The sequence below is a fragment of the Anopheles moucheti genome, chromosome 3 (genome assembly GCF_943734755.1).
Source record: "Anopheles moucheti chromosome 3, idAnoMoucSN_F20_07, whole genome shotgun sequence".
NCBI lineage: Eukaryota > Metazoa > Arthropoda > Insecta > Diptera > Culicidae > Anopheles > Anopheles moucheti.
In genome coordinates, this window is record NC_069141.1 from 91,477,870 (window position 1) to 91,502,969 (window position 25,100).

At 46.9% G+C, this 25,100-nt stretch overlaps 2 protein-coding genes across 2 annotated transcripts; both read right to left on the bottom strand.

The window, feature by feature from the left end:
* Window positions 1-3,953: 3,953 nt before the first annotated feature.
* Window positions 3,954-14,306, bottom strand: LOC128304618 (nose resistant to fluoxetine protein 6). The gene is made up of 10 exons (XM_053041824.1): window positions 13,694-14,306; window positions 6,667-6,905; window positions 6,392-6,585; window positions 5,769-6,026; window positions 5,418-5,693; window positions 5,052-5,297; window positions 4,755-4,980; window positions 4,496-4,670; window positions 4,269-4,411; window positions 3,954-4,172 (listed from the first exon to the last, which is right to left on the bottom strand). Exons 1-10 carry the CDS (start codon window positions 14,304-14,306, stop codon window positions 3,954-3,956), a joined length of 2,589 nt encoding a protein of 862 aa, XP_052897784.1.
* Window positions 14,307-21,770: 7,464 nt separating this feature from the next.
* LOC128301578 (DCN1-like protein 3) lies at window positions 21,771-24,884 on the bottom strand. The gene is made up of 2 exons (XM_053038132.1): window positions 24,074-24,884; window positions 21,771-23,997 (listed from the first exon to the last, which is right to left on the bottom strand). Exons 1-2 carry the CDS (start codon window positions 24,207-24,209, stop codon window positions 23,087-23,089), a joined length of 1,047 nt encoding a protein of 348 aa, XP_052894092.1. The 5' UTR covers window positions 24,210-24,884; the 3' UTR covers window positions 21,771-23,086.
* Window positions 24,885-25,100: the final 216 nt, after the last annotated feature.

Genomic DNA, 25,100 nt, shown 5'->3' on the forward strand with positions numbered 1-25,100 from the left:
GTGAAGTGATCGACACCTCGTACCTGACCTACAGGAACGCATTCGCCATTGCCTGGAGGCATCAACAAGCGGAAATATTGGACAGGGAGGATCTTCCTTGTCCTGGAAACCCGGTTCTCGGATACCTTGGGAAATAATAGGGTGTTCGGAGCCCTTTTCAACTAGCTTCCGCAATCGGAAGGGACAACCCTTTGCGCGATCATCAATAAGATCACCATCCATCGGTAGGGTGCTAACCCGTTCCCACACTGATTACCTTTTATATGGCCCTGAATAGTAACACAAGCGCTAAGACGATGCCCTTCCCAGCGTTCAATGGCATCAGAGCCACTCCTTCTGTTTCTTCTACGACCTCACGCACGTGTTGAAGGTGTTTACAGAAGAAGGGATTTTCTTTTGCTGCGCCCGTGCCGTGCAATGCGCAAACACCAATTTGCAATGTAACGCAATGCATTCGAAACGTCATCCGTATGGTGCACAGTGTGATTGCACATTTATCAACTTCCCTCCCCAACGAATGCATCGTGTGCATTGAGATGGTGAAGAAAAGGTGCTCGATTGATGGCTTTCGGGAGCTTTTTGCGGCCATTATTACTAGGGCTGTGAATTAACCTTGGCAGACGGGTTTTGTGACATCCGATCTCATGGAATACGAGTGTTCGGGAGCTTCAGCTGACTTCATCAGCAGTTGAATGGTTCATCTCCTTCGACAAACGGATCCCAATTTTCATCTTGTCATTGGGGGGAACATATCGGTGAAGCTCAGAACACCCAGCGAAATTAGGGCAAATTTTCCAAGTTCTCACTTGTGAGGAAAGCAATTGAGGTAAATCTAATTAACACCTGGCCACTCTTGCAATCCTTCAGCGTGAGGCGGCGGCGTTTTTTTTTGTTACGAAATGGTTGCTAAAAAGTTTGTCTCCATTCACACCCGGGGCTGACCCGGTGCTGTGGACGGTTTCGTTCAGTTTTTCGGAGTTACCCAATTCTAGTTACACCACCCGGAGACCGTCCCCCCATCCGTAGCCTCCACCCACTCCCTTCGCGTAACATCGGAGAGCGAGCGTGTTATCGGATGGATGGATGGTTGTTTCTGTTTCTGTTTTTTTTGCGAACTGTTTTTGGGGGCTGACGAACACGCGGGACAACGTCAACGTCATAAACCGAATCCGGCTTAGCCCTTCAAAACCGCAGGCGCATATGCATGTGATGAAACGAGCGCACGTTTAACGAGCTCCCAAGTGAATTATGCGCAACTCCACATGCTCGTCTAAGCGGATTTTTCTGACGAGACGAGATGGACCATTCCGGGCATTAGCGGTCGGTAGCATCCGACAGGGAAAGAAATCAATGTTGCGGGTTCACCCCCTCGCCCTTATGCAATCGCCATTTCGAATGGTGTCCGATGCTGGGGCCGAGCAAACTCCTGGACGACCTCGATCGCGCACGCATGTTTGCATGTGTAAACAAACGCTCACTCGGGCATCCGATCCACCGGAACGGTTTCCTATCAATGCCTTGCTCAACCGGTAGCCGGCGGAGATGTAACGATGCTCCACGGTGTGACGCACCATGGGAGCACGGCTCTACAGAGCCGTAGCAGCGACAGGCAATAGGTCAAATAGAAAGCACGCCAAAGACAATCCTGCCCCATCTGGCAGGTGGCTTTTGTCTGTGTGCTTTAGCATCGGCGCGCGGGGTTCGTTGGTGTTAAACGCACGCCTATCCACATAACCTCCTAAACAGCAATAGCGCAAACAGAGCCCCTCAGCCATCGTTATAACACAACGATGCCGTCCGGGCCAGTCCGCGTGTCTTTCGAGAGCACTGCAACGTCTTTTACAATTTGTCGCGGCGTAGCTACTCGTCTTCGTGGGGAGTTGTTGTCTGCGGTACAACTCGCGCACAACCTTTAAATGCTGTTGAAGAGTATTGTTGCAGCAATTGCACTGTACCGCGTTCAAAACGCGTTTTCCCATCCCTTTTTTTTCCCTCCCATGCCCTTTTCTAATACGCGCCACCAAGCGACGATGCCACGCAATTCGCAATGTTTTCTTTTCTTCCTTGAAACGGTTTGGCCAAAAGTGCGATGGCGATGGTGCTTGGAAGCCCCTTTTTTGCCAGTGATTGGCACAATTGCGACAATGGGGAGGTTTGGCGTTTCGCGGACCGCTCGAGCCGCATCGAGACAAGCAAATGAGACGAGTCACGAGAGACAGCTGGGTTACCCAATTTCGGTACACACGCTTCTGCACTCGACCGTCTCGTCCAGGTCACGCTCATCCCCGGCCGCAGAGGATTGCAAACCTAGCCAGGGTCGTGTGTGCAATCGGTTTTGCATTTTTTCGGCACTGGGAAAATGCCATCTCGCTAGAAGAGAAGCAAACACCAAACAGATCAGCTAGTCGAAGAGCTCGGGGGTGTGGATAAAGAAGGGGCGAATCTCTGGACACCCTCTGCCAGACCCGTTGGGAGATACGCTCCAAAATATCATCTCAATCACACACACATATGACCACAGCATCGTTGACCAACACCATGATGATGGATCTCCTCCCCAAAATATCTCCCCGAATAGATGGCAGGGCAAACCAGTTAGACCTGCTCCCATCTGTACTCTTATTCGTCTTCGTCTTTTTAATTTCTGCGATAAAGCCTTACCCACAGCGGGGAGTCCATTGTCCATCGGTTGACCCGCAAAAGGAGCCTCCGTGGAGTCGTCGTCAGGATTCGATGCTAGTAGATCAGTCGGTCGCCTGGTCGCGGGTCACCGAATTTGTGGGCGAAAGGGCGAGAAGGAGGGAGGGAGAGGGGGTAGATGGAGGAGAAAGCACCCCCTCGGGACAGTCGGTTTTTGGATGGCGTTTGTATGTGGGGAAGGGGTGTCATTCACGTCAGCTCCGGCACCAGCCGACGTGACGCCACCGTGTCCGCGGCCCACTTGTTCGCAAATGCCAGTGGCAGAAAGAAAATAAAAGCGACGAAACGAAACGTTAAAAAAATCCACTGTACCGTGCAGCTTTGGCGATTACATCTACTACACACACTCTCGCTTTCTCCTTGGCCAGCTGCTTTTTGTTTTTCTTTTCTCGTTTCGTCGCATTATACCACATTATACAAGAAAAGATTACCGAGCCGTGCCGTGTGCCGGTGTGCCGCCGGATGAGACTGCGGGTGCTGCTTTTGCCACAGGGCATCGTACGATCTGCATGTCAAGCGCGACCTTGATCCAGTGGGGTCGTTTTACTTATTTATCCCGACGGCAACGGAGCGAAGACGATTGATGAATAGTCGTCTGTACCTTCTGTACCAAATACAGACATCAACTACTACCGGCACACTAAAGGACGAAAGGACGTGTCATCATGAAACGGATGCTGCCGGTGCTTCTCCATGCTCGCACAGGACTTCTGCTGAAGGTCAAACGGTGTGTGGATGCTTACGTTCGTTTATTGCCGAAGTCTTACGTCCTTTGCTGCACAACTTCCCTTAACAGCTAAATTAATAAATAGTACATAGTAAAGTGATCAGCGCACCTTAACTGGTCGTAACACTCCTAACACTCCTGGAGACGGGCAAAATTCTGCTTCCATTCCTCTACTCCGCACCGATAAGAATCACCGATAAGAAGAGATATCACATGCTGCACTGCCTTACGAAACTAAATCGACTGGATTTCTGGCAAACCGAGCCGAGAACCACCTTAGTCAGCCCCCCGTTCGGTCAGGTCCTCCGTGGAACCTGAAATGCTCCTCTTAGGCCCGACTTAAGACAAGGGAGGGGAGGGCGTGGGGGAGAGGCGGAAAGGGACAGTAAGAATTAAGATATGCGAGAAACGTTGCACCACTACCCAACCGCGCACCCATCATACGCTAGCGCCTCATCTTCCGTAGCGGAAAACTTCACTAGCGTCACTGTGGCATAAACCCCTGTACAATTTCCTGCAACGCGTATCACTTAATCTTTTCTTCACTGGCGATCACCGGCGAAAACGGTGGGTGTTTCGGTTCGCCGACGATCGTGGGAGAAGGATGAACGGGGATGTTGGAAGAGACCTTACGGTTGAGCTTTAGGATTTCATTCGAGATTCTACAGTACGGTATCTCGAAGAAGGCGGAAAACACGATCGCAGCTAGGTAGGAAAGCACTGTTACGCCGAATGCCATTACGATCTACAGAACATAGTCCAGGAAAAATAATCGAAACGTCCCATCAGTTAAAAAACCCTTCGATTAAAAACAAGAAAAGTAAGAAAGAGTCGAACTTACCGCTGGTATAGGGTCGGCGTGGGCGCTGGAATCAGAGACGCCGAAGGTGACGATGATTATTAGTGGATTCAGCAGATAGATGCCGTACGTAAGTTTGTTGATGTGAACGAAGAATTTTGAAGAAAGCGCACGCGTTACAATATCTGAAAGGTGGAAAGGGAAGGCAGACAAATTAAGGGAAATTCTAAAACTTACTGTTGTAGACAAGCAGCAGACAAGACACTCACTTGAGTAGCCAGTTCCGGTGGCTAATATCACCCAGCAAGCAGCCCACGAGATCAGCCACCGTACGGCCACCATGACGGTCGAGGCAATCGGGAATGGGAAGTTGCGCTTGATTGTGGAGTGCATGCTGAAGGTCATGCAGAAGCACGCCAACAGCCAGTACCACCGGTATTGATTCTGGTGGCGATGTTGAAAGAACGTATAACCAAAAGGCATGCTTTATTTTATTGCTGGATGCAGGAACGTATCTAGGACGCATACCTGTGTGATGGTGAACTTGTCACGACTCGACGCCACCAGCCATCCAAAGTAGACCCCGACGACGTACGGAGACACTCGAGACCAGGGCGCCGTGTACAGGGCATCGCCCGTGTTGTACAGCACGTCGTACGACGGTATGAAGCGATAGTTCAACGTCAGCGCAATGTTAAAGAGCAGCGTGCCGATCGCGAACATACCAAACACTTTCTTGCCAAACTTTGCGCTCCTGAAGGACGGGAAGAATGGGGGAGTCGTTAGCGTTTCTATTTGACATGGTGAGGAACAGTGCGTTATTACTTGGCGTAAACAAAGAGCAGCACGGTGAATAGCATGTAGTACTGCATCTCGCACGCCAACGACCAGGTCCAGCTGAGACAGAAATCGTCCACCGGGTAGAGGTTCTGGATGTAAAACAGATTGCGCCACCAGTACCGCTGACAGCCGAGATCGGATCGCTCGTGGACCCAAAACTTGGACGTCTCCACGATGTAGCTGTGCGTCAGCTCGCCCAACACCGTCACAAACAGGTACATTGGCGAAAGGCTACGGTGGGGAGAGATTGTTACAAAAAAAAAAAACAAAACAAAACAAAAACAAAAAAACGGTCAGATGCTAAGCGCTGATACACGCAACTCCGCTTACGAGCGCACCCCAAAAGCTTACCGGAGGTAGCGATGCAACAGCATCTTGCCGTACAGCTTGCCATTTTCCCAAAGCGTATTCGCCTTGACCTCCTGCACTTTGGACCGGTTGCGGATGAAATTGTAACTCAGCAGAAAGCCACTGATGGCAAAGAAAACATCCACCAGCAGGGGCGCATTGCTGACCAGCTGGTACCGAATCTGTTCGGCGTAGTGGAGCATTACCGAGGGATTGTGCACGGTGTAGAAGGTGTACCATTGCATGTGGAAGCACAGAATCAGGAAGCAGCAGATCGATCTGTTAAAGGATTAAAGGATCACCCTTTGTACTGCGAGCTGTGCGAAGTGTGCGCGAAGGTGATCGACTACTTACTTCATCCCACAAATAACGGGCAACGATTGTGGTCCAGTGTCGGTGCGGAAGATGGTGTTCAAGTTCTTGCGCAGGTTGAAGCTATCGATCATACGATCAAGGAAGGTACTTTCTTCCGCCAAGTCGTCACTGATGGATGCTGCGCCTTCCGACGCCGTAGTTACATCGGACGTATGATTATTATTCCTTTCTTCAATGAACCTCTGTTCTCTGCTATGGGCCAAGTAAACCATCAGCATCGTGAAGGCGAGTGAGAGTCTGGGGACAAAAAGATCGAGAACAAATGGAACATACATCAGCGAGAACGTTTCACACCACACAGCAAAAACCGATGCTCCATTTAGCGTTGGTTGCAACATAGCTAAAAGCCCTTAACCCCCGGGGTGAATGTACCGGTTCTCGGTGGCCGGGTGGCCTATTCTTCGCGTTGACGTTACCAATTAGCACACCTTCGGACGCGCTGGCGCTACAAGGAGGGGCGACAACAGATCGAATCAATCGGTACGCGCGCTTGATGATTATGAACGACCATATCCATACACCAACAGGATGACTCAATTTGTGGTCGCCCTCTCACTGCGCCGTCCAGGGACACGATTAATGACCGCGCGATGATCACTTACCCGATGATGAAAACGCTCGGCTTCGACCAGAAGGCACGATCGAGCGTGGTGTTCTTCACGTGCAGCACGTTCGGTTTGAACTCGTAGATGTCTTGCGCCAGGACGAGGTTCTCGTCGAAGTAACGCGCGGTCAGATTGTGCAACTCGTCGTTTGTGCACGATCGCGGAATGCATACGCCGATGTGGAGAATGTTCTGAAACGACAGATATCGAACCGCCCCGTCGACAAGGTCAGTCGGTGTATGCGCAATAGACAGAACACACCGGGCACTTACCTCGCTCTGGAACTTTACGTCGACCTGCCACGCTGACTGATGCTTGGCAAACACGATCCGATAGTCGAGTTCGAATGGCGCTAGGGCAGTGACCAGATTGCGCTTCATGTTGCGCCGGTATCGATCGGATAGCGTGATCGAGAGGGGCGTACGCGTAGACTCACAACCTTTCTCTGAACCGATCCAGTGATTGTGACCCCACATAAAGCCTGACTCCTGGCTACCGGATGCATCCAGCACTAGAAAAAAAAACTCACATTTAAACAATTGCATAAAAATTGTGTTACTTGTCAGTTAAAGTAGTTTATTCATACCAGACTAGAGTGGTTAACTAATGCCATACAAATTCATTACGCAATACTATTCAAACATAACTATCATCTTGACATCCTATCAAATGTTTGCGTATCAAAACCTATGGTAAATGGCTAAGAAGTTAACTCATTAAGTCAAGAGCGATCAAAAACAGAAATAAAATGCGATTTATATTTTAAACCGTTCCGGAATCTGCACGTTCGTTGAAAGACGTAGAAGAGATGAATTTAGATTTATTTTCCGGTATAAAATTCCAGTTCTCTTCAATTCATCCAATATTTCATTGAATTTCTTAGCGCTTCTCAGTATTTCGCAACAAAGAACCATATCTTCTTTAAACAGTTGGTAACAATTGTCCGAAAACCAGATCTTGGACCAAAGTATGACATTCACCGAATGATGTCCTTGAAGGGCCAATATACTAAATCGATTGTGACTAATCTTTGCGTTGGATACAGTTTTCCTGTTCAAGAAAGAAAAAATCAACATCACCCCGGCGTAGCGGTGGTGAATAATAGAGCCAATTTACATAAACCAATCATAAAAAATCGTGTATGGCCATCGCACATATCACCTGCGCGATCCGATTGGTAGACTATCATATATTTTTGCACCTACGGCGAGATTGTTTCTCTTGTATCGGATGTGCTTAATGGTACAAGTTGACATTGAGAAAATCAACCATAAACACTGCAGCAACGAGACAGCTAGACACTGGCGGAACAGATGATTGTCGATTGACAGAAGAGAACCACTTTTTTCACAGACAATTTATTGTCAAATCTATTGCAAAGATCAACCAAAAACATAGTTGCCAAACTAGAATAGTGAGTGACAAAGCGAGTGGAGTATTGGTGAGCTTTAAGCCCCTAAAAGACACAGCGAATTGCAAAAATGTCCTTCGCCGTTTTGGTAAAATCATCTCGCTTTACCGCATCTGATTAGATTATACGGAACGTTCCGCCGAGACACTACGTCAAACTGTCAAAACGATCGCTTTAGGACGAGTTGCAGAGCACGAGGAAATCTAAATGCTCCGAAGGGCAGAACAAATGCTTGCCACACGCAAATGTGTGGAGCGTTTGCGAGTTCTTTGTTTCCTCATCATGTGTACGTTGTCTTCCGCGTGTCAATGTTTGATCATCCATTAAATCGCGTTTGGCCATTTGTTAAACCAATTCGGAGCGGCCATTCTTGCTGTCCGAAGCGAAGCAAACAAAACGCCGAGCTGAAAATGCATCTCATCGAACGCCAATATCACTCGGACACGGACAACCGAATGTGATCTAGGAGAGGAAAAACCGGTCCAACCGTGCTGGGCTCCACAACCACCTAATGACGTACCGGCTCCGGTATCGATCCCGTTTCACAATCCCCGACAGCAAGATATGAATGAAACAGTCCAACATTCGGCTTCTGCCGGCGCCCTCTTCGTATTCCAGAAACGTGCGTCGATCGGTCCGCTTGGCGTTTGCGTGCTGGTACACTTTTGCTTTTTTGCTGCCTTTAATTCCAGGCGACAGGCCGGAATGAAACAAGTGATTTCAACGCACGCGCAAGCGAGAATCCGAAGGTGGTACTTACGTACGTTTGCGCCCTCGAGAACGAACCCGTTTCGGTCACTTTCTATTTTCTTATCGCCAATAGGGGTTCTCGGCGGCACTTTTTCCCAAAACCCCAAATGGACTGTGGCACGATGCACAAACACAATTCTATTATGCAGGTAGGCAGAAACAGGCAACACTGGATTCCACCGGAAAGGTTGCCCGCGCGGCTTCTCCTAACCCTGCTGGAAAGAAACCGTTACTTCTTCGATGTCGGAAGGTTAGTTTGGGCTGGCTGGCTAGCCGTGGAGTGAGTTAGCGACCCTGACTAAATTACTAAACCCGGACCAATGAACCCTTGGAGAAGCCACCGTAATGGACTCTTTGGTTCTGGGGCTATGAAACCCCGGTTTTGGTACTGCCTGTGGCACTAAAACAGATCTCCAGCTTTACGATAGCTCAAATGAATATCATGCCTCAAACATAAGCTTCCGAGTGGATCAGTGTGTGGTGTGCTTTGTTATTGGCTATGTTCTATGATGTTGTTTTGTATATTTAAAACATAAAGGTTACCTTCAATCAAGCCTCATCGTCAGCCCTCCGTGACGAGTTTAGAACTCGTATCCCAACTCGGTTTAATTTCCGCAATCACACCGCGAGATGGAAGCTATTATAAACTGAAAATAGTCTGTGATCTGTGGGTCAGCATATGGAATAAGCATACACCTTAAAATATCTAGCCCCAAGGGGTTTGTTGTTCCCACAAGGTTCACAACAACACGCGGATTGTTATTTATCTCACCTGGTCAGGGTCTTGCGGTATATTGCAACGTTAAATTAGTTAACCTTGAAAGCGCAATCATTTCTTCCGTTGACTGCCGGTTGTGTCCTCATACGATGAAATGAGCATCGCTGCTACCTTTCATCCGCCCCGAAAAAGGGTAGGCAAAAAGGCTATCCTTCGTTGCACTTCCTCATGTCAACTACGGTTTAGCCACATCAGGATGAATCAACCGTCAACCGTCTGCCTTTCACGAAATAATGCAAGCAAAACCCCACTCCGAAATGGAACCAAAACCTTGCAAAATTCTTTTTGCCATGTTGAATTGATGACCCTGTGCAGAATTTTTGTTGCTCGTAAGTTTGCAAAATTATTCCACCAATTCAATAGCGTGTTGGTGCGATCGATCGATTCGTAAATAATAAGGTTAAATGTTTTGGCATCGTCACGTGCGTTTGACCTATGTAGAATGAGCGATTAACTCATCACTCTGCGTCATGTGTCGTGGTTATGAAGTTATTCCTACGTTGTCCTCTTTTTTTTGTTGAAATCAATCAAAGTCTCGTCCGCAGTATTGGCACGGATGGTTTTTTCTATGTCGGTTTGATTTTTGCTGTTGTAGAAGCAAAATCAATCATCTTTAATAACGTCTCGATCGAGCGTATTGAATTCACTTAATTCACACTTGCGTGCGTTGCATCCGAAGACCCTAAAGTGCATAATTTTCCCTCTTAATAGCCCCGTACTATATAGCGGCAACAACTTTCGGTCTCTCGCACTCTGCTCGTAACCGTTCCGATAAGGGTGATAATAAAGCAGTACAGCGAGCTGGAGGAACATAATTGGTCAAGTTGATGTATTGGATTTATTGGGCATTCGGCAGACACACTTTTGGGGCGGCCAAACTAAAAGACGAGCCTAGAGGATCGGGCTGTCTTTGTGGCTAGGTGTGAAAAATGAAAGCTATTTCGGGTTTGTTTTGGAGTAGATGCTGAAGTTGTCGGTTGGAAAGCATTAGTTACAGTCATTATTAACACCATGCACACTCTAACAGTGATTTTAGGTTGAACTTGTTGTGTATTACGTATCGATCATCTCACAACAACTATGGACGATCGCCAGACCTTTGCATCTTCACAGTGAAATCGAACACCAAAAGGGAAAACTAACACACCATTTTGGAGAAGAAAGGTAAGGCATGAGAATAAATCTGACACAGGGTGAATTTCTCTAGAGCTCTCTCTCTATCTGCGCCGGCCCTTCGGCAACCCACGCACAGTGATGCGATTCCGTCAACGCAATCAGATAAATTAAGCAGTATAAATAGCCAAAAATAAAACCAATCACACACACATACACACACACAGTCGCCGGCGGCGCTGGTGACGCGAGTTTAACCTATTTTCGTCCCGTGCTCATGATTGGGGTGTCTCAAATCCCAACAAAACAAGCGTCTTCTTATCGTACAACGCCTCTCAAGCTTGGGAAGAAAACCTATCCGAACTCCGAACTCCTTTCCGCCGTGGAACAGGTCGGCCTCGACGTGACAGCGAAGCGAAGAAGTTCAAGTTGATTACATAAGCATCACTCCGGATGACCGGACAGACAAGTTCCCGTGTACGATACTGCTGATATACTGCATGCTAATGCGGTGGCGCTTGGATCTGCGCGTAAAAAAAGCCAATGCCCCGATTGGACTGTTTCGTATCTGCATCCTATTATATAATCCGCCTAATCTTGAATCTGCTCGTTCCGCTGATGGTGGTTGCGGTTCTTAGCCTTCGCTATTTTTCGCGTAGAACAACAAACACCTACTGACTCACTGAGAGAAGCGTGTGTCGAACGTTTGGTCGAAAGGTTAAGGTTAGTGCAATACCCCGTCACTTGCCGAAAGTGATCGACCATGATCACGCGCACTTGTTGTACACACGGGAATCGATCGTGTCGAAGGCTAACCGCTAGAAAAGTGTCATATACCACCTTCGAGGAATATGTTTTTTTTTGAACACACGACTGGAATGAAGGTTAAGCTCAAAAGTTGACTGGTTTGTGGTGGGTTTTATCCTCTTTTTCGCACTGATGATTAAACAAAATTGTTTAACGAACAATAAGACGGGCGTATCAACCTTGAGCCAGATAGCCGACACCGACGTACGAGTCTGCGGGTCTATTAAAGCAAATCGCACCTTAATTCCTGCAGCCGATTCATCGAACACCGAGATGATCGCGAGAGCCCGATCATGGCAAAAATTATGACACTTCTATTTCCCCTTTTATCCTCCCCTTTTCTGTCAACAAACATGTGTGCTTTATGTTGCCGATCGCCCTCCTCATTGTGTATGCTAATGGGTTTTCCGAGAAAAAATGATTCAACCTTGCGTCCTGTGTTGCATTCCACCGTTTGACCATGTAGGAGTGCACAAATCGTGAGGTATGTTTATCTTTCTGTAGAGGTTTTCGGTCAGTGCTTCATCTTCTGACATCTTCATCACCGAGCAACTTTATGTTTAGCGCTGGAAGTAACATTTTCTTGAACAAATAAAGTACCGACCGCAGCTTCGGCGCTCAACCTGATGCAATTGAACGGTGAGCGCAAAATATCCATGGCCCATGAAGAAAGGAGGTTTGGTAGGTGCTTCTCACGCGCGAAGGACAGCAAGATGCTACGCAGGTAGTATTTTTGGATTTGAGACTGTCTTGCGAAAGTGCAACATTCAAGCCGATGCAATCTTTAGTTGATCATTGCTGCAAAACGAAATAAGAAAGGTAAACACTTAAGCGTTCCATTAGCTGTTTTGCGCACCGTTCGTACCGATTCAACTGTTTAGACTTTGGAAATGATTGACCCCCTCTCCTCCACAAATACGGTACGAGTTTGTCCACAGCCAGAGAACAGAATAGCCGTGGCGCGTTTTCATCGTCTAACCTACAATTAATTTCCATTTAAAGGCCCCATTTTGCTGCCTTATCGTCCTTCAGTGATGAAAATTAGGGTTTTCTTGAAGGTGACCCAACAAAGACGCAATCGGTGAGGACAGCGTAGGGCAGTTTCACAACGGCAAAATGAGTCGTCTATTCACCCGAAATTTGAAAAAAGAAGTTGGTAAGAATATCAATGCAAGATCATTCTCCCCCAGGGTCAGACAAGCGCGTCAGGCGTCAACAAACGTCACGAGAGCATAATATCCAACATAATCGAATTGATTGGTTGCATCGTATTAGCTTTTCATCACGTGACGATCGATCATCACCTCCCACCGTCCCTTGGGGCGTTTCATTCGCCAACCGCCACCTCGTCTCTGGGAGCTCGATGGGTCCTACAAGTGACCACACTTTGCGCGTCGATGAATTCCTGACCTTGAACGTTGCGCGTTGCTCGAAGGGATTTCCCACCATCCTCAGCGGTGTGCTTAAACTTAAACCGGCCACTGCCACTGCCTCCTCCCCGGTCATATCCACCCACCACACCCTTCCTTCGCCGAGAGAGAAAGAGTCACAACAAACAAGCGAAAACACGCAGCCCCAAATTGGCGTCGCTCTAGATACGCATTCGAGATTCGTTTCGATGCTGCTGTCGCTACTACTGCGGTGGTGGTAGTGCGTACCGGCGTGCGCAAAATGCGCTCAGGCACTTGCCTCACCCGTTAGGGCAGGTGGGAAACAAGACTTGGGCTCAAACATAAGGCCTAAACCGGGTCTCCGGGCCTAAAACTCCCAAAAACTCCAAAGCTCCATAGTGCCTCTCCTGCACGATGACGTCGCACAGCGACTGATGACGGTTCGGTTTCGTGATGGTGGCGCGAATCGAGAGTAAAAGTACATTGAGTAATATCACCAGCACCATGCTGCTGCTGCGCAACACCGCACGCAACTCGAATCTCCACTAAAAAAAAAAACAAACTTTCAGAGAGACGCGCTCGTCAAGCGGGAATAAAACAATCGGGTTTTGCGTTCCCGCCGGCTTAGTATAACACGACACGATTGTTGTTTTCACTAGGACCCAATTCTAGAATTGGAATATAGCAGCAGTAGCAGCAGCAACAACAACAACAGCAAAAACACACATCACGCAATCGGGCGCACGTGTTGCCGTGCCGCAGGGGAGGTCGCACTACGCAGCATAGAATTAAATCGAATTAGACTTAACGAAGTCCCCCCACTCACGATTGTCCTTTCGAGGGGGAAGTACCAAAAATGGACGTAAACAAAATGGAACGTTTCAGCACGCCAATCGCTAGCAACTGATGTGATTGATTTGCTTAAAATGAGCGTAACACTACTTAAATACGGTAACCTGTTATTAGTGAGAAATTGCGATAGTTATTGCAGATGTATTGCCCACGACTCGTCAGTCGAAGCCCAACAGACAAACGAACCACATGCCTACCTTTCATCGCCCAGATTTCCTTCTGCTGTATGCCATGGTAGACGCGCTGCAGCTCACGATAGCATCGCTCCGACAGTTCGTCCCGTTCGGCGATCGAGATGAGACCGTACAGAACGGAAGTGTGCTTAAGCACTTCCGCCTTCAGCACCACCTTCTTGCCACCGTACTCGAGGGCCGCCCCCCGCGTACCTTGCTCCTCATCTTCCCCCAGCACTGCCGGTGGTAGCAGATGTGAGCGATGTTGATGTTGCTGGGAGTGGCCGCCCTTGCTGACGGTGGCGTTAATCACATCGTCATCTAGCTCCTCGGCACTGTTGTTCACCACCGCATCACAGAACGCACTCACGCACGTCGCATTATTTAATTTGCCTCTCAGCGCTTGTTGTTGCGTTGGCAGTGTTCCACCCCCGATGCAAGGGATGCTAGTCCCTGTGTCGGAAGTTGTGGTCTGCGTGCCGTTGCAACTGTTGGTCGGTTGCGTGTCGCTTTGGGTCACGTTAGCCACGTTGTTTGCGATGTCCTCTTCGTCGCTGCCCGTTTGGGTGACGGTTGCCAGACCTAACCCTACGAAAAGGACTGCAACGCAGATGATGGAACTGCATGTCTTCAGCATCTTGATCTCTTGCGTGTTCTTCTACGTGCTAGGTGAGATTTAGAAACAGCTGCAAAATGGTTCAATTCCAAAAGGTATTCTGTCGGGGTTGTTATCCCTGGGTTCGTGTTCTACGGTCACCTTTGGCCAAAAATCTCCCCTTTACAACGTTTATGATCATCAGCTGCTGTGTTACACAGAAATGGATGAGGGTGTGGTTGTTTCGACTCTCTTTCTCTCTCTCTCTCTTTCTCGTAAAGCACTTTCTTTGCTTCTTTTCCTGCCACAACCCAGTCAAACTCAGTCTCAACTCCAAGTCCACTCCAGTTCACTATACCCGGGTTCGGGTCAGGTCGGACAAGATAATGCCAGCCGGCTGCTTGTAGATCGTTTGGGGTGTACTTTGTTTACGTAATCTTTATTATCACACACACACACACCCCATACGAAATGGACGAAACGGATACCGCAGATCCCGGAACACACATTCGCACAAACGCGGATCTTCACTTGGCCGATTGTTGACCGATCTGCCGCAACCCTTTTGCACACGCAGTCTGCGTTTGAGTTTGGCGTTGGCTCTGTTTGGCTTTCTTCGCGTCCTCACCGAATCGGACGAAGATCACCCCCGTGAAACACAAATGAAGGGGGCAAATTTTCCACCCCACCTGCAACCCGGGCTGGTTGGCTGGGGCTGGCTGCAATTTTTCGGGCAAACCGATCGGCACGGTACCGCACCACCACCACCGCGCGGCACAGGGTGGCTTTTGTGGGGTTTTCTGCTGTTGCTTCGCGCGAGCTTCGTCGATTCCTTCTTTCCTTTTCGGGCACTGTTTTTCGGGGGGAGGCTGGCACACAGCGATGACGACAAAGACGGGGCCGTTTGGAGGCTGCGCGATCGCGCGAATTTCATCGATCACATAACAAAACTCAACGACCGCATTGAGCGTGCTGCTCCGAACAGCGAGAGACGCGCAACGAAAGTGAAACAACGCGCACACGACACGCAAAAGCACACAAAATGCCGCACCAGGGTTTTGCGTCCAATCAAAGCGCGGGCGGTCTCCTAGGCGAAGGAAACCTGAATGAGGTTAGAAAGATGCAGCACGTGAAACGAAATGCACCCCGAAAGTACTGCAACGGAAACCCTTTTCTCGACCGGTGCGATACAATGTGCGGCGGTTGCTTAACGGCTCAATAATGGCCAACGCGGCACACGTGCCAGTGACGGCAACGACGTTACACGCACTGCTTTGTTTATTTTCCTTGCTACGGTCGGAAAAATCACTTAATCACACACTCACACCACGGTGCACGGTTGACAACGATCGATCGAATCACCACAAAATCACACCACTTCCCGGGGACCGGACTCCGGGACACAGACTGCTGGCGGTTACACACGGTTGCGTTACTTTTGAATGATCGTAACGGCGGCGGCAGTTTATTTTCGGGCGGCGAGCGTGCGTGAACAATGTGCGTGCGACCTGGGCCAGCGCGTGCATCGTAATGATCTTGCTGCCGAAAATCCGGGCCCGGTCAGCCCGGGTCCACGGTCGTGTCGGGTTTTTTCTCGCAAAGCCGACACACGAACGACACGACCGCATGTTGACAGCAAGCGCAGGAGTAGGGGAATGACAACATTGTACGGGTCTCCTTTCTTACACACCCAGGGAGAGTGTGGTGCTGAAGAGGGCGGGATGCTGATATTGACCGGCGCGCAACATAATCAATGCGTTGTGTGTGCACATGGTGAACTAGCGACATACACCAACGTGAGACTGACTTCTCTCACTCTCTACTCGTTCAGTGCATCGTCGGCCAAAACGCCAAAACGACGACCGCCGGATCGAACAACACTATTTCTTCTCTCCTTCTAGTGGTTTTGGGAGGATTATTGTGACTCACACTATCGATTGAAGTAAAATTTATTAATGTATTCATAAAGAGATTGAAGGAAATCGAACCAGTGCTAGGTGTTGTCGTTATCCGCCATACAAAACGATATGCACTAGGAAGATGATAAAATGATATCCGGTTTGCAGAGATGAAACTAGATCTGACAGGTGAAGGTTGAAAAGGTCGTTGTATCAGTCACTAGGATACCTTGAATGAGATGATACATTATCTCCATCAATGAATGATGAGACCACAGAACAATCCACGCCCAATTAGGTCAAGATATTTTCTAGGCTAGATTGGATGTATTCCCTCAACCCAAAAAACGTTTAGTCAATGCAGTACATACTCCGAAATTCAACACACAAGAATGATGATACATTAACTCCGCAGTTCTTGATAAAACCACAGAACACTTGACGGCTAATTAAGTCAAGATAATCTAAAGACAATGAATTGGGTGTGTTGATTCAACTTTAGGAAATGCTTTGTCAATACAGTAAATGGCCAGAAATCGCTTTAGACATTCTGGAGCTTACTGTACCATTGCTGTCAAATGGCAGAATTCAGACCTCTCTATTGCAAGATTAACTTTTGCTATGCGTATTTTCAATGCAGTAAATAGTCAGAAAATAATTTAGTCATTGTGGAGAATACTGTAGCTTCTGGTGATTCTAACTAAATCTAGGTTAATAGATTAACAGATTGTGATTAGGACATAACTAAGGGTGTTCCATATCTTCTCAGTATTGTGTCGTTTAAATCGACAGTTAGCAGTGACCCCCAAATATGGATAAACACATTTGGAAAGGTCCAGATTTAGTTTAGAGTTTTAGAAGCGAGCAAAATGAATGACTCATAGATAGAACGCCTATATCGTGTTCCATATCTTCTCAATTTGTCAATGCCTGATTAACAAGCAGTCTGTAGTCACGCTCAACCGCAGAATTTGACGACAACAAGTCTAATGACCTTGGAATCGATGGAAGAAGTGGGAAAATGTGGAAAATGCTCCTTTGTTAGCTCACGTTGGCGAAAAACGGATAAATTAACTTATCTCTCTCATGGCCTTCCTCCAGCTCATTGGACAGGGTGATGAAATTGTGACCTGTCCTCGCACCTATCAGCATCGCACTTTCCAACATCAACGTTGTCGTTCCCAGACGTGCGACAGACAATGCTTAATAAATTAACCCTCCCTCCTGATTGACCTTCTCTTGAATGCGATAGTCATGTCGGTTAATAGCCACCACACCGGAAATACCCCGTTTGCTTAATTTTCTCATTTAACCTAGCCCTGGGTGTGTATTTATCCAGGATCATGACACGGAGCCACACATTTATCAATCCATCAAATCGTGGCACATCATGGGTTTTGGGGAAAATGAGTACGCAACGTTCGTGGCACACTGCATCATGGCTGTTCTCGATACGTATTTATTCAAAACCAGATCCATCCGCACGGAATGACGTCAATGCAACTCACGTTTTGACGTAACCAGAAGCCATCTCCAGAAGTTTAAAACGACACCATAACGAACCATTCTTCAGATCGTCACTAAAGTAAGTTACACCAATTTCACTGTCGCTCACTTGGCACATCTATTTTCCCAAGCTTTGCCTAATCGAGCCATTAGTCCGATTGGTATCGTTTCGTCGTGGCTGGCAAACGAAACCATGCATGAGGTGAGCCAACCAACCATGTCCCAACCAATTAACCGCACAATTAGTTGTAGAACTTTTTACCCAGTCTCGCGATACACGCCATTCTGTAATATAATTTACACAAACAAAACCTCCATAACAATACAATCGATCGCAAAACAATAGGTTGTTAGACACGTGGCTGAGCCTGAGTTAGTTAAAAATGATTTACCAATTAAATCGCAACCCTCGCAAAACTAAGCTTCAGAGGGTAAAGCAAACTATGTACGAATGACTTGTTAAATTTGGTAAATCTCGGCTAAATCTATCAACATTTTCGTACGGTGTTTTGGTTGGGTTGTCGGAGTTCGATACCGAAACTAATGAAGCCGAACAGTATTTAGCAACTCATTTCCTTCTTTTCTGTGGAGGAATCCATGCAAAAAACACACTGTACTAGAACGTCAGTGGTACGATAGAAAGAAGACCAGAGATTTACTAATTTCTTCTGGTAAATAAATGCTATCCGTCAGCGCTGATGCCATCACGCCGGAAGGAAGCAATCGATCATTCCGTCTTACTCGGCACTGCAATGGCAATGACTTTTGGGGCCGAAATCTCGGCGGGAACTTTTCAAGGGCAAAGGAAATAAAGTACCCATATCACATCTGGCCATCCATTCCCATCTAAGGAAATGTGTTTAAAAGATACACTAATATTCTTTTAGAAGTTGGCGTTTAAAGGTACTACTTTGTTATTCAGTAAAAGTAGAAGATAAAAAAGAATATTGTAGAGAACAAAAGTAATTTACCTCTAAAATGATGACAAAGTTCGACGATCGTGGTCAGTGAAGGATCAATCCCCTTGGAGGCCCAGGGCGGAATTGTAAATGGGGCCTCTAATTTTAAAAAAACGGTGAATTTGGGGGCATTGAGACCCTTAATATGAAGCAAAGCTAAAGGCGCAGTAAGAAGGGGCTCCTGAACTCACTTTGAATCATCCCACGGGTAGTTCGATGCCAAATTTCGCCAGGGGCCTCTTGTGGTACCCTTCACACTACTACACACAATTTTTGGGGCTCCCAACACGGCGAGGCCCTAGGCGACCGCCTACTCCGTCTACCGTTTGATCCGCCGTTGATCCCTTTTCTCAACTCAATCACGAATCCGAAGATCAAACTATTAAATAAACTTTTATTAAACACACAAAAACACTGTCCACAAAATACTTCATACAAACACGTATGTACGTAAAAGCGTTTAGAAGGAAGCGTCGCCACCAGCAGATGCTGATTGCATGCGGTTTTGTGCTGAGTATATAGTTTGCATGAATATACCGACGAGCTGAGCTGTGCCGGTGCCCCAAGGACGTGGACACCGCTCAGCATACGACGATACGGATAAAAAGCAGTACAATGGATGTTAATATCACAAATCTTCTCTCTACTAGTTCATGAACAAATGGGTCCATTAAGTATCGCTGTGCGGGCGCTACTCGCGAATCGTGCGAACCGTGGTTTCAGATGCTGTTGTTTACCTCATAGTCTGCCTGTGTCGAGCGTGATGGTAGATCGGGCAGAGTGGGTTCCTCCGTTGGCGTCACCGTATCGACACGCTCCGTTTCCTGGCTGGTTCGTTGAATGTCCTGGCAAAGCGGTAACTCTTCACCGCACGGTTCATTGTCATGTGGACGTTGTTTGTTACTGCAGTCTGCGCCCGATCTGGCGTTCGAATTGGAATCCTCACACTAAATCGATCGATTTCTTATCGGAACCCGCTGGAATGGTTTGCATCATGTAACTGGACACAACTGCCACGGACCAACCCACCAGATGAACGGACACGGATCATCATTGCAGTCGAGAACGATCGGTTCGTGTCGTTTACCAAACGCGTGTCGGAGGCACAGTTCCTCCTTGGTTACACCCTTGCCAAGATGGTAGCAGATTGACTCGCCTCCACCACATGTTGCGGAGCAAACGGACCAGTCTGTTAACTTCCAGTAACAGTAAGTGGATTGATTTTTGCTGGTTTGTGAAGGAAGTGTAGCGAATTCGCACATGGTTATCCTTCTTCTTGATGACAATCTTTGTTGGGGGACAACAGAGAGCAAAATGGAAAGAATTAATTACCGTTAGTGATTAGTGTCCAGCTTAAAAGAGCTAGAGGAGCGCACGGTCTCTCAGTCGTCATTGCATATTATTTTGAAGCGCGTTTCCTTTCGTCGAAGTCTCCGCGCATGCGATCGGAGCCACCAAAAAGCGACCGGTTTTGTGATTTCTGACACCAAGAGAGCATCCATGAGAGGAGATAACATCAATCCCATTCGCACAAGGATCCGCCATGTTTGTACATAACATATTGATATCGCATACTCACGTTATCATTCGCTTTGATGGTATTGATCAATCATCAGAATGAGAGATCTTCTACTATTGGCTATTAGTTACACATAATATCAAACTAGGGAGAGCCATCGATAGAGTAAATAGCTCACCTACTGTGGCGAGAATCCTCCGTCTCATTTTATCCATCCAGTTCCTACAGTGCGTCTCATAACTGGATAGCAGGTAACTTTTTTAATTATTAGGAGTAGGAAACATGGAGTGCCACTATTTCCGAAGACATTATGTATTGTTTATTGTTCGGTTATTTTGCAATATTTATATCTATTGTCGTCATGGAGTGTCCGGGGGTTTAGAAGGATTCCATACATAAATATTTTCCATCAATATTCCACATTATTATTTGTATAAAAATAAACTTGGGTACAGTTGTGGTACGCACTGTACTGATTGGACGAACGGAAAGAGAGGAAAGATCAGTCGACGGATCAAGCGCTATGATCAGTAGAGGGAAGGGTACAGCTATATGAAATGCTGCCTGCTGGTACGGAAATTTGTGCTATCTCTTCGTTGATCATGCTCTCTTGGTGTTGGAAACCAAAAATTTCACCGTTTCTGAGCGTTTTCGACGGACGCGATCGGCGCAAAATACGAAAGAGATGCAGGATCAGTTTTGCCTTTTCCCCCACTCTCTCTTGCGTTTGATAGGAATGTGAAAGGAATGTTCTTTTATAAACCTTAATTCTCACATTCCGGTCACCAAAAAAATTGAATTTATGGGTATATATGGGTATGTGCCTTGCCTTGTTATCACTTACAACTATGAAAGTAAATAAACGAAAACATGGTTTGTTGCTGCATGCTATTCAGTGCCAGTGCCAATCTTATCCAAATTGCTGAGCACATTTGGATTGGGTAACATTACCAACCGCTTTGCTGCGCGTACGACGTGTTTACCGGATGCTGTGCGCAGCGTCACTACGCGAACTGTTCTGTCCTTGCCAGGATGAACCGAAAGAAAACGCCCCATTGCCCACAACATAGGATGCATGTTGTCTTCTTTGACGATCACCAGTTGGTTTTCTTTCAGGGATACTGATTGACCATTGCAATACTTGGCTCGCGCTTACAATTGCTGTAAGCAAGTGAACCACGACTCCTTTCATGCTTTCAGCCCGAATGTAGCAGCAAGCACCATACGCCACTTGTGATGCATCTGCAAAAATGTATAGCTGAAGATTTGTAACCGAGTGCTGTGAAGTGTAGCGCGGAATGCGTAAATCACGAAGTGATTCTAATGAAGAGTGAAACCTTAACCACTCATGCTGTAAGTGCGATGGGAGTTCGCTATCCCAGTCCCATGCCTTTCCATCCTTCTTAAGCGACCATAGTTGCTGCATGAATAGTTTAGCGACGATTATCGTTGGACCCAGCAAGCCGAGAGGGTAGAAGATCTTGGCTATATATGAAGAAACTATCCGCTTTATCAATACCAATACGAGATAAAGAAAGGTACAATTAATCATTTCAACTCAAAATGCATAGAAAGTATAAAGGCCAAAAAGAATGAAAAATTAGAACGACACAGTACGATAGAGATAGGCTTGTTTCCTTTATTTCAAAACCGTTTAATGTTAATGCGATAATTACACTAAGTTTTGATATCCGCCAATCCGATTATCCGCCGTTAAGTTAGTTATCAGTTACTGACCGCAGCCGCCACGTGGAAAATGCTCCCTCCTTCAGTTCGCCACCGTATTGCAATCGAAACGTTAGCTGCGCGTTTTAGACTATATGCATATTAGATAGCACGCTTGGAAAAGAACCGAAAATAAGACCGTGCACTAATAGTTATGAATTAATCACATTGATCGCCGGCTTCTGGCTCTTCATTCTCTGCCATCATTTGTTTCAATTTGCATCTCGCACACAAAAACGATCGCGTTAGTAGCATGATGGGAATGGGGTTCCTCTTTTATCTATATACTCAGTACTCTCGCCTCACAGCGATCTTTCGCGGCTTATATGCGATACAGCCATTATGCTCTCTACATAAATATTTGTCTCTAGAATTTTTGTTTTCGTGATTCGTCGTTTACGCTATTGTGTGTGATTTTTTATTTCGCAAAGTTATTTTCCGCAACTAATTGTTGGCAATCACAAAACACACATGTACTGTGGTTGCACCGTGTAAGCGAATTTCGCATCGCTTTTGACCTTAAAACTTGTACAACGAGATAAATTTCAACAACAAACGATCCAATTTGTCTTCTAAGGTTTTGTAATCGTCTCTCGGCTTTCTTTTTTCTAACTTCTGTTTCCTCCTACTAAGGTTTCTGAACGTAATAAACCATTAAACGAATGAATACTACACCGCATGAACAACTTCGGTAAAACCTATAAATGATGTAGAATCGCTGAAAACAATTCCCTTCTACAAACGTATATATCGAACGGATTAAACGTTGGAAGAATAACACTTGACGTGCAGTCTGTAGCTGCTTTTGTGCACAAGTACTATTTCCATGTGATCCGATAATAAAATTCGAATGCTCCTCTCGTCGGTAGACCGCGTAAATGTCTCGGAAGGTGCTTCGCATGATACGATGAATTCAATAAATAATAAAAATGCTATAAAAAACGTCGGGGAAATGTCACCGGTCTTCGTCCGTCACGGGTTTTGCTAAACATTGCTAATTTTAACGACGGCAGCACATTTAGCAGGGAAAAAAAATACATGTAAGGAGATCACCGGCGTTCATTTGCGTTATTGATCAGTCAGTCCGATCAGTCAGTGTTCCGAAGACTGAAAAAATTTCACCGTACATGGGACAAAACGGGGTATGATGATTTTATAAAAAAATGCATGAGGGGAAAAGAATACAGTGGTTAAAGGGTGTTACCTAGCAAAATACTATGAGCCGTTGCAGTCGGAATGACCCGGTGGCGGCTCTCCACCACTGTCGTCCTTAACCTTCGCAATCCGACCCGTGCGTTCCCGCTCATAATCGACAAAATCGTCAAAGAGGCTTGGCCACGCCTCCGTGTCATCGTAATGTTCGATATCACAGGTTTCCACAAAGTTTAAAAACATGTTCCAGGTATCCTTCGGGACACCTCGGATGTGTTGGTGCTGCTCGAGAAAATCCAACCAGCGCTGCAGAATTTCGGGCGTATGGACGGTAAACACGAGCCGCCACAAACTGATCGCCATGTCCAGGGAAAGTATCCGATGACCCGGCTCTAGGCCGAACCGAAACGTAAACCGGTACAGTGATTTAAAGTCCTCCGTACTGTCGGTGCGTAGTCGTTCCACGATCTGTTGCAACCGAGTCCGTATGTCTTCGATGCTGGCCGCATTCATCCGCTGTAAGCCCTGGATGAATTCGGCTTTCGTAAACTGACACATCTGACTCGCGTCCAAGCGCCACGCCAAGACGAGTATCGCAAAATCGTCCGGCTTGTAGCCGAGATCACCACACAGCCGTTCGATACCCTCCGATAGTATTGCATCTTCCTGTGTATCCTTATAGTTTTCGAACAGTCTGTTCAAATCGTTATCGGACAGCAATACTTGAAGACCACCCATACCTCCACACAATTCCTTGCTACCTGTTCCATTATTGTTCATGTTTTCTGGCATTAAACCGCCGGTCGAACCGATCATTCCGCCAACACCGACCGTCCCGCTGCCGGTAAGCGCGGACGAAATATTTCCGTTCAACATTCCACCGACAGTCGATTTTTTAAAGCTTCCTCCGGAACGTTTGTCCCCATGGCCCATTCGATGCCCGGTTACGCTCACGGGCAGGAGGTCGTCGGTTTCTACGAGGAGAATAATAACAAGATGCTATTCATAAATGTCCTGAACGATTGTTAGGCTAACGTCTCGAATACCTACCATGACCAATTGCGTCCATTTCGGTGTACGTCAGGGCGGGATCATGGGTCGTACCACCGACATTGTTCGGAACACCAGTTGCAGTGGAAACATTAGTGTTGGGCGGTGTACGGAAGCATGTCAAGCAGCTGCCCATGGTGATAGTTTGATGGAGTTAGTGTGCATATGCGATCCCCTTACTTCGCTGGGATCCGATTACCGTAGTTGCGATGGTGTGAATGTCGATAGCAATAACAATTACACGCAATGCTGTCGATCTGTTTCTACTGTTTGGTAACACAGGGTCCGCCACATTCATTTAAAACCGCTTGAAGCATGCTGAAAACGTCGCTGCTATGTATGGGTATACATCTTCTACCACACAATCCGATGTTGTGCCACAATGCAATTTCTAGCACCTTGCGCTAGCAGGTCGGATGACCGGCAGAAGGTAAACAATGGCAGCTGAATCCAAATGTATGGTTCGTCTTCAGTTTTGGCACAACTTTGCTAGTGGTTTTATTTGGCACAAGCGGTGGATCCTCTGTTGCAAATCAACTGTTCGCGGCAGAAGTGGTGTTTTCGCCTTTACAGTTGCGGAGTCCGGACTACTTCAGCCACAACAAGATACAACAGGTCCAAACAGGAATTGTACGATACACCGTGCTATTGCTAAGCGGTGCCAGCACGCCCCTTTTCAAGCAGCAAGGTGTCCTATACGTTGTGTCACTATGTTAAGCAATGCTCATACGAAGTTACAGATCCATTTCGAGCCGTGTATGCGCGTTTTTATTCGGTTTATTCATCACTTTTATCACCCGCAAAACCAGAACGTTTCGTATGCTTTGTTGCTTCTTGTTCTTTATGTTTGTTACTGATTGTCACTCCATATTTTTTGACAGTAGCCAGTGACAGTTGCAAGATTCGACCAACGGCCCGACCATATTGGACAGTGGTAGGTGCACTCACAAATTATTGGGAAATCTATTAAAAAACTATTTGTGTTGCTCACTTAGCTTACCATAAAGAGCCATTCCGGCAGGATGTT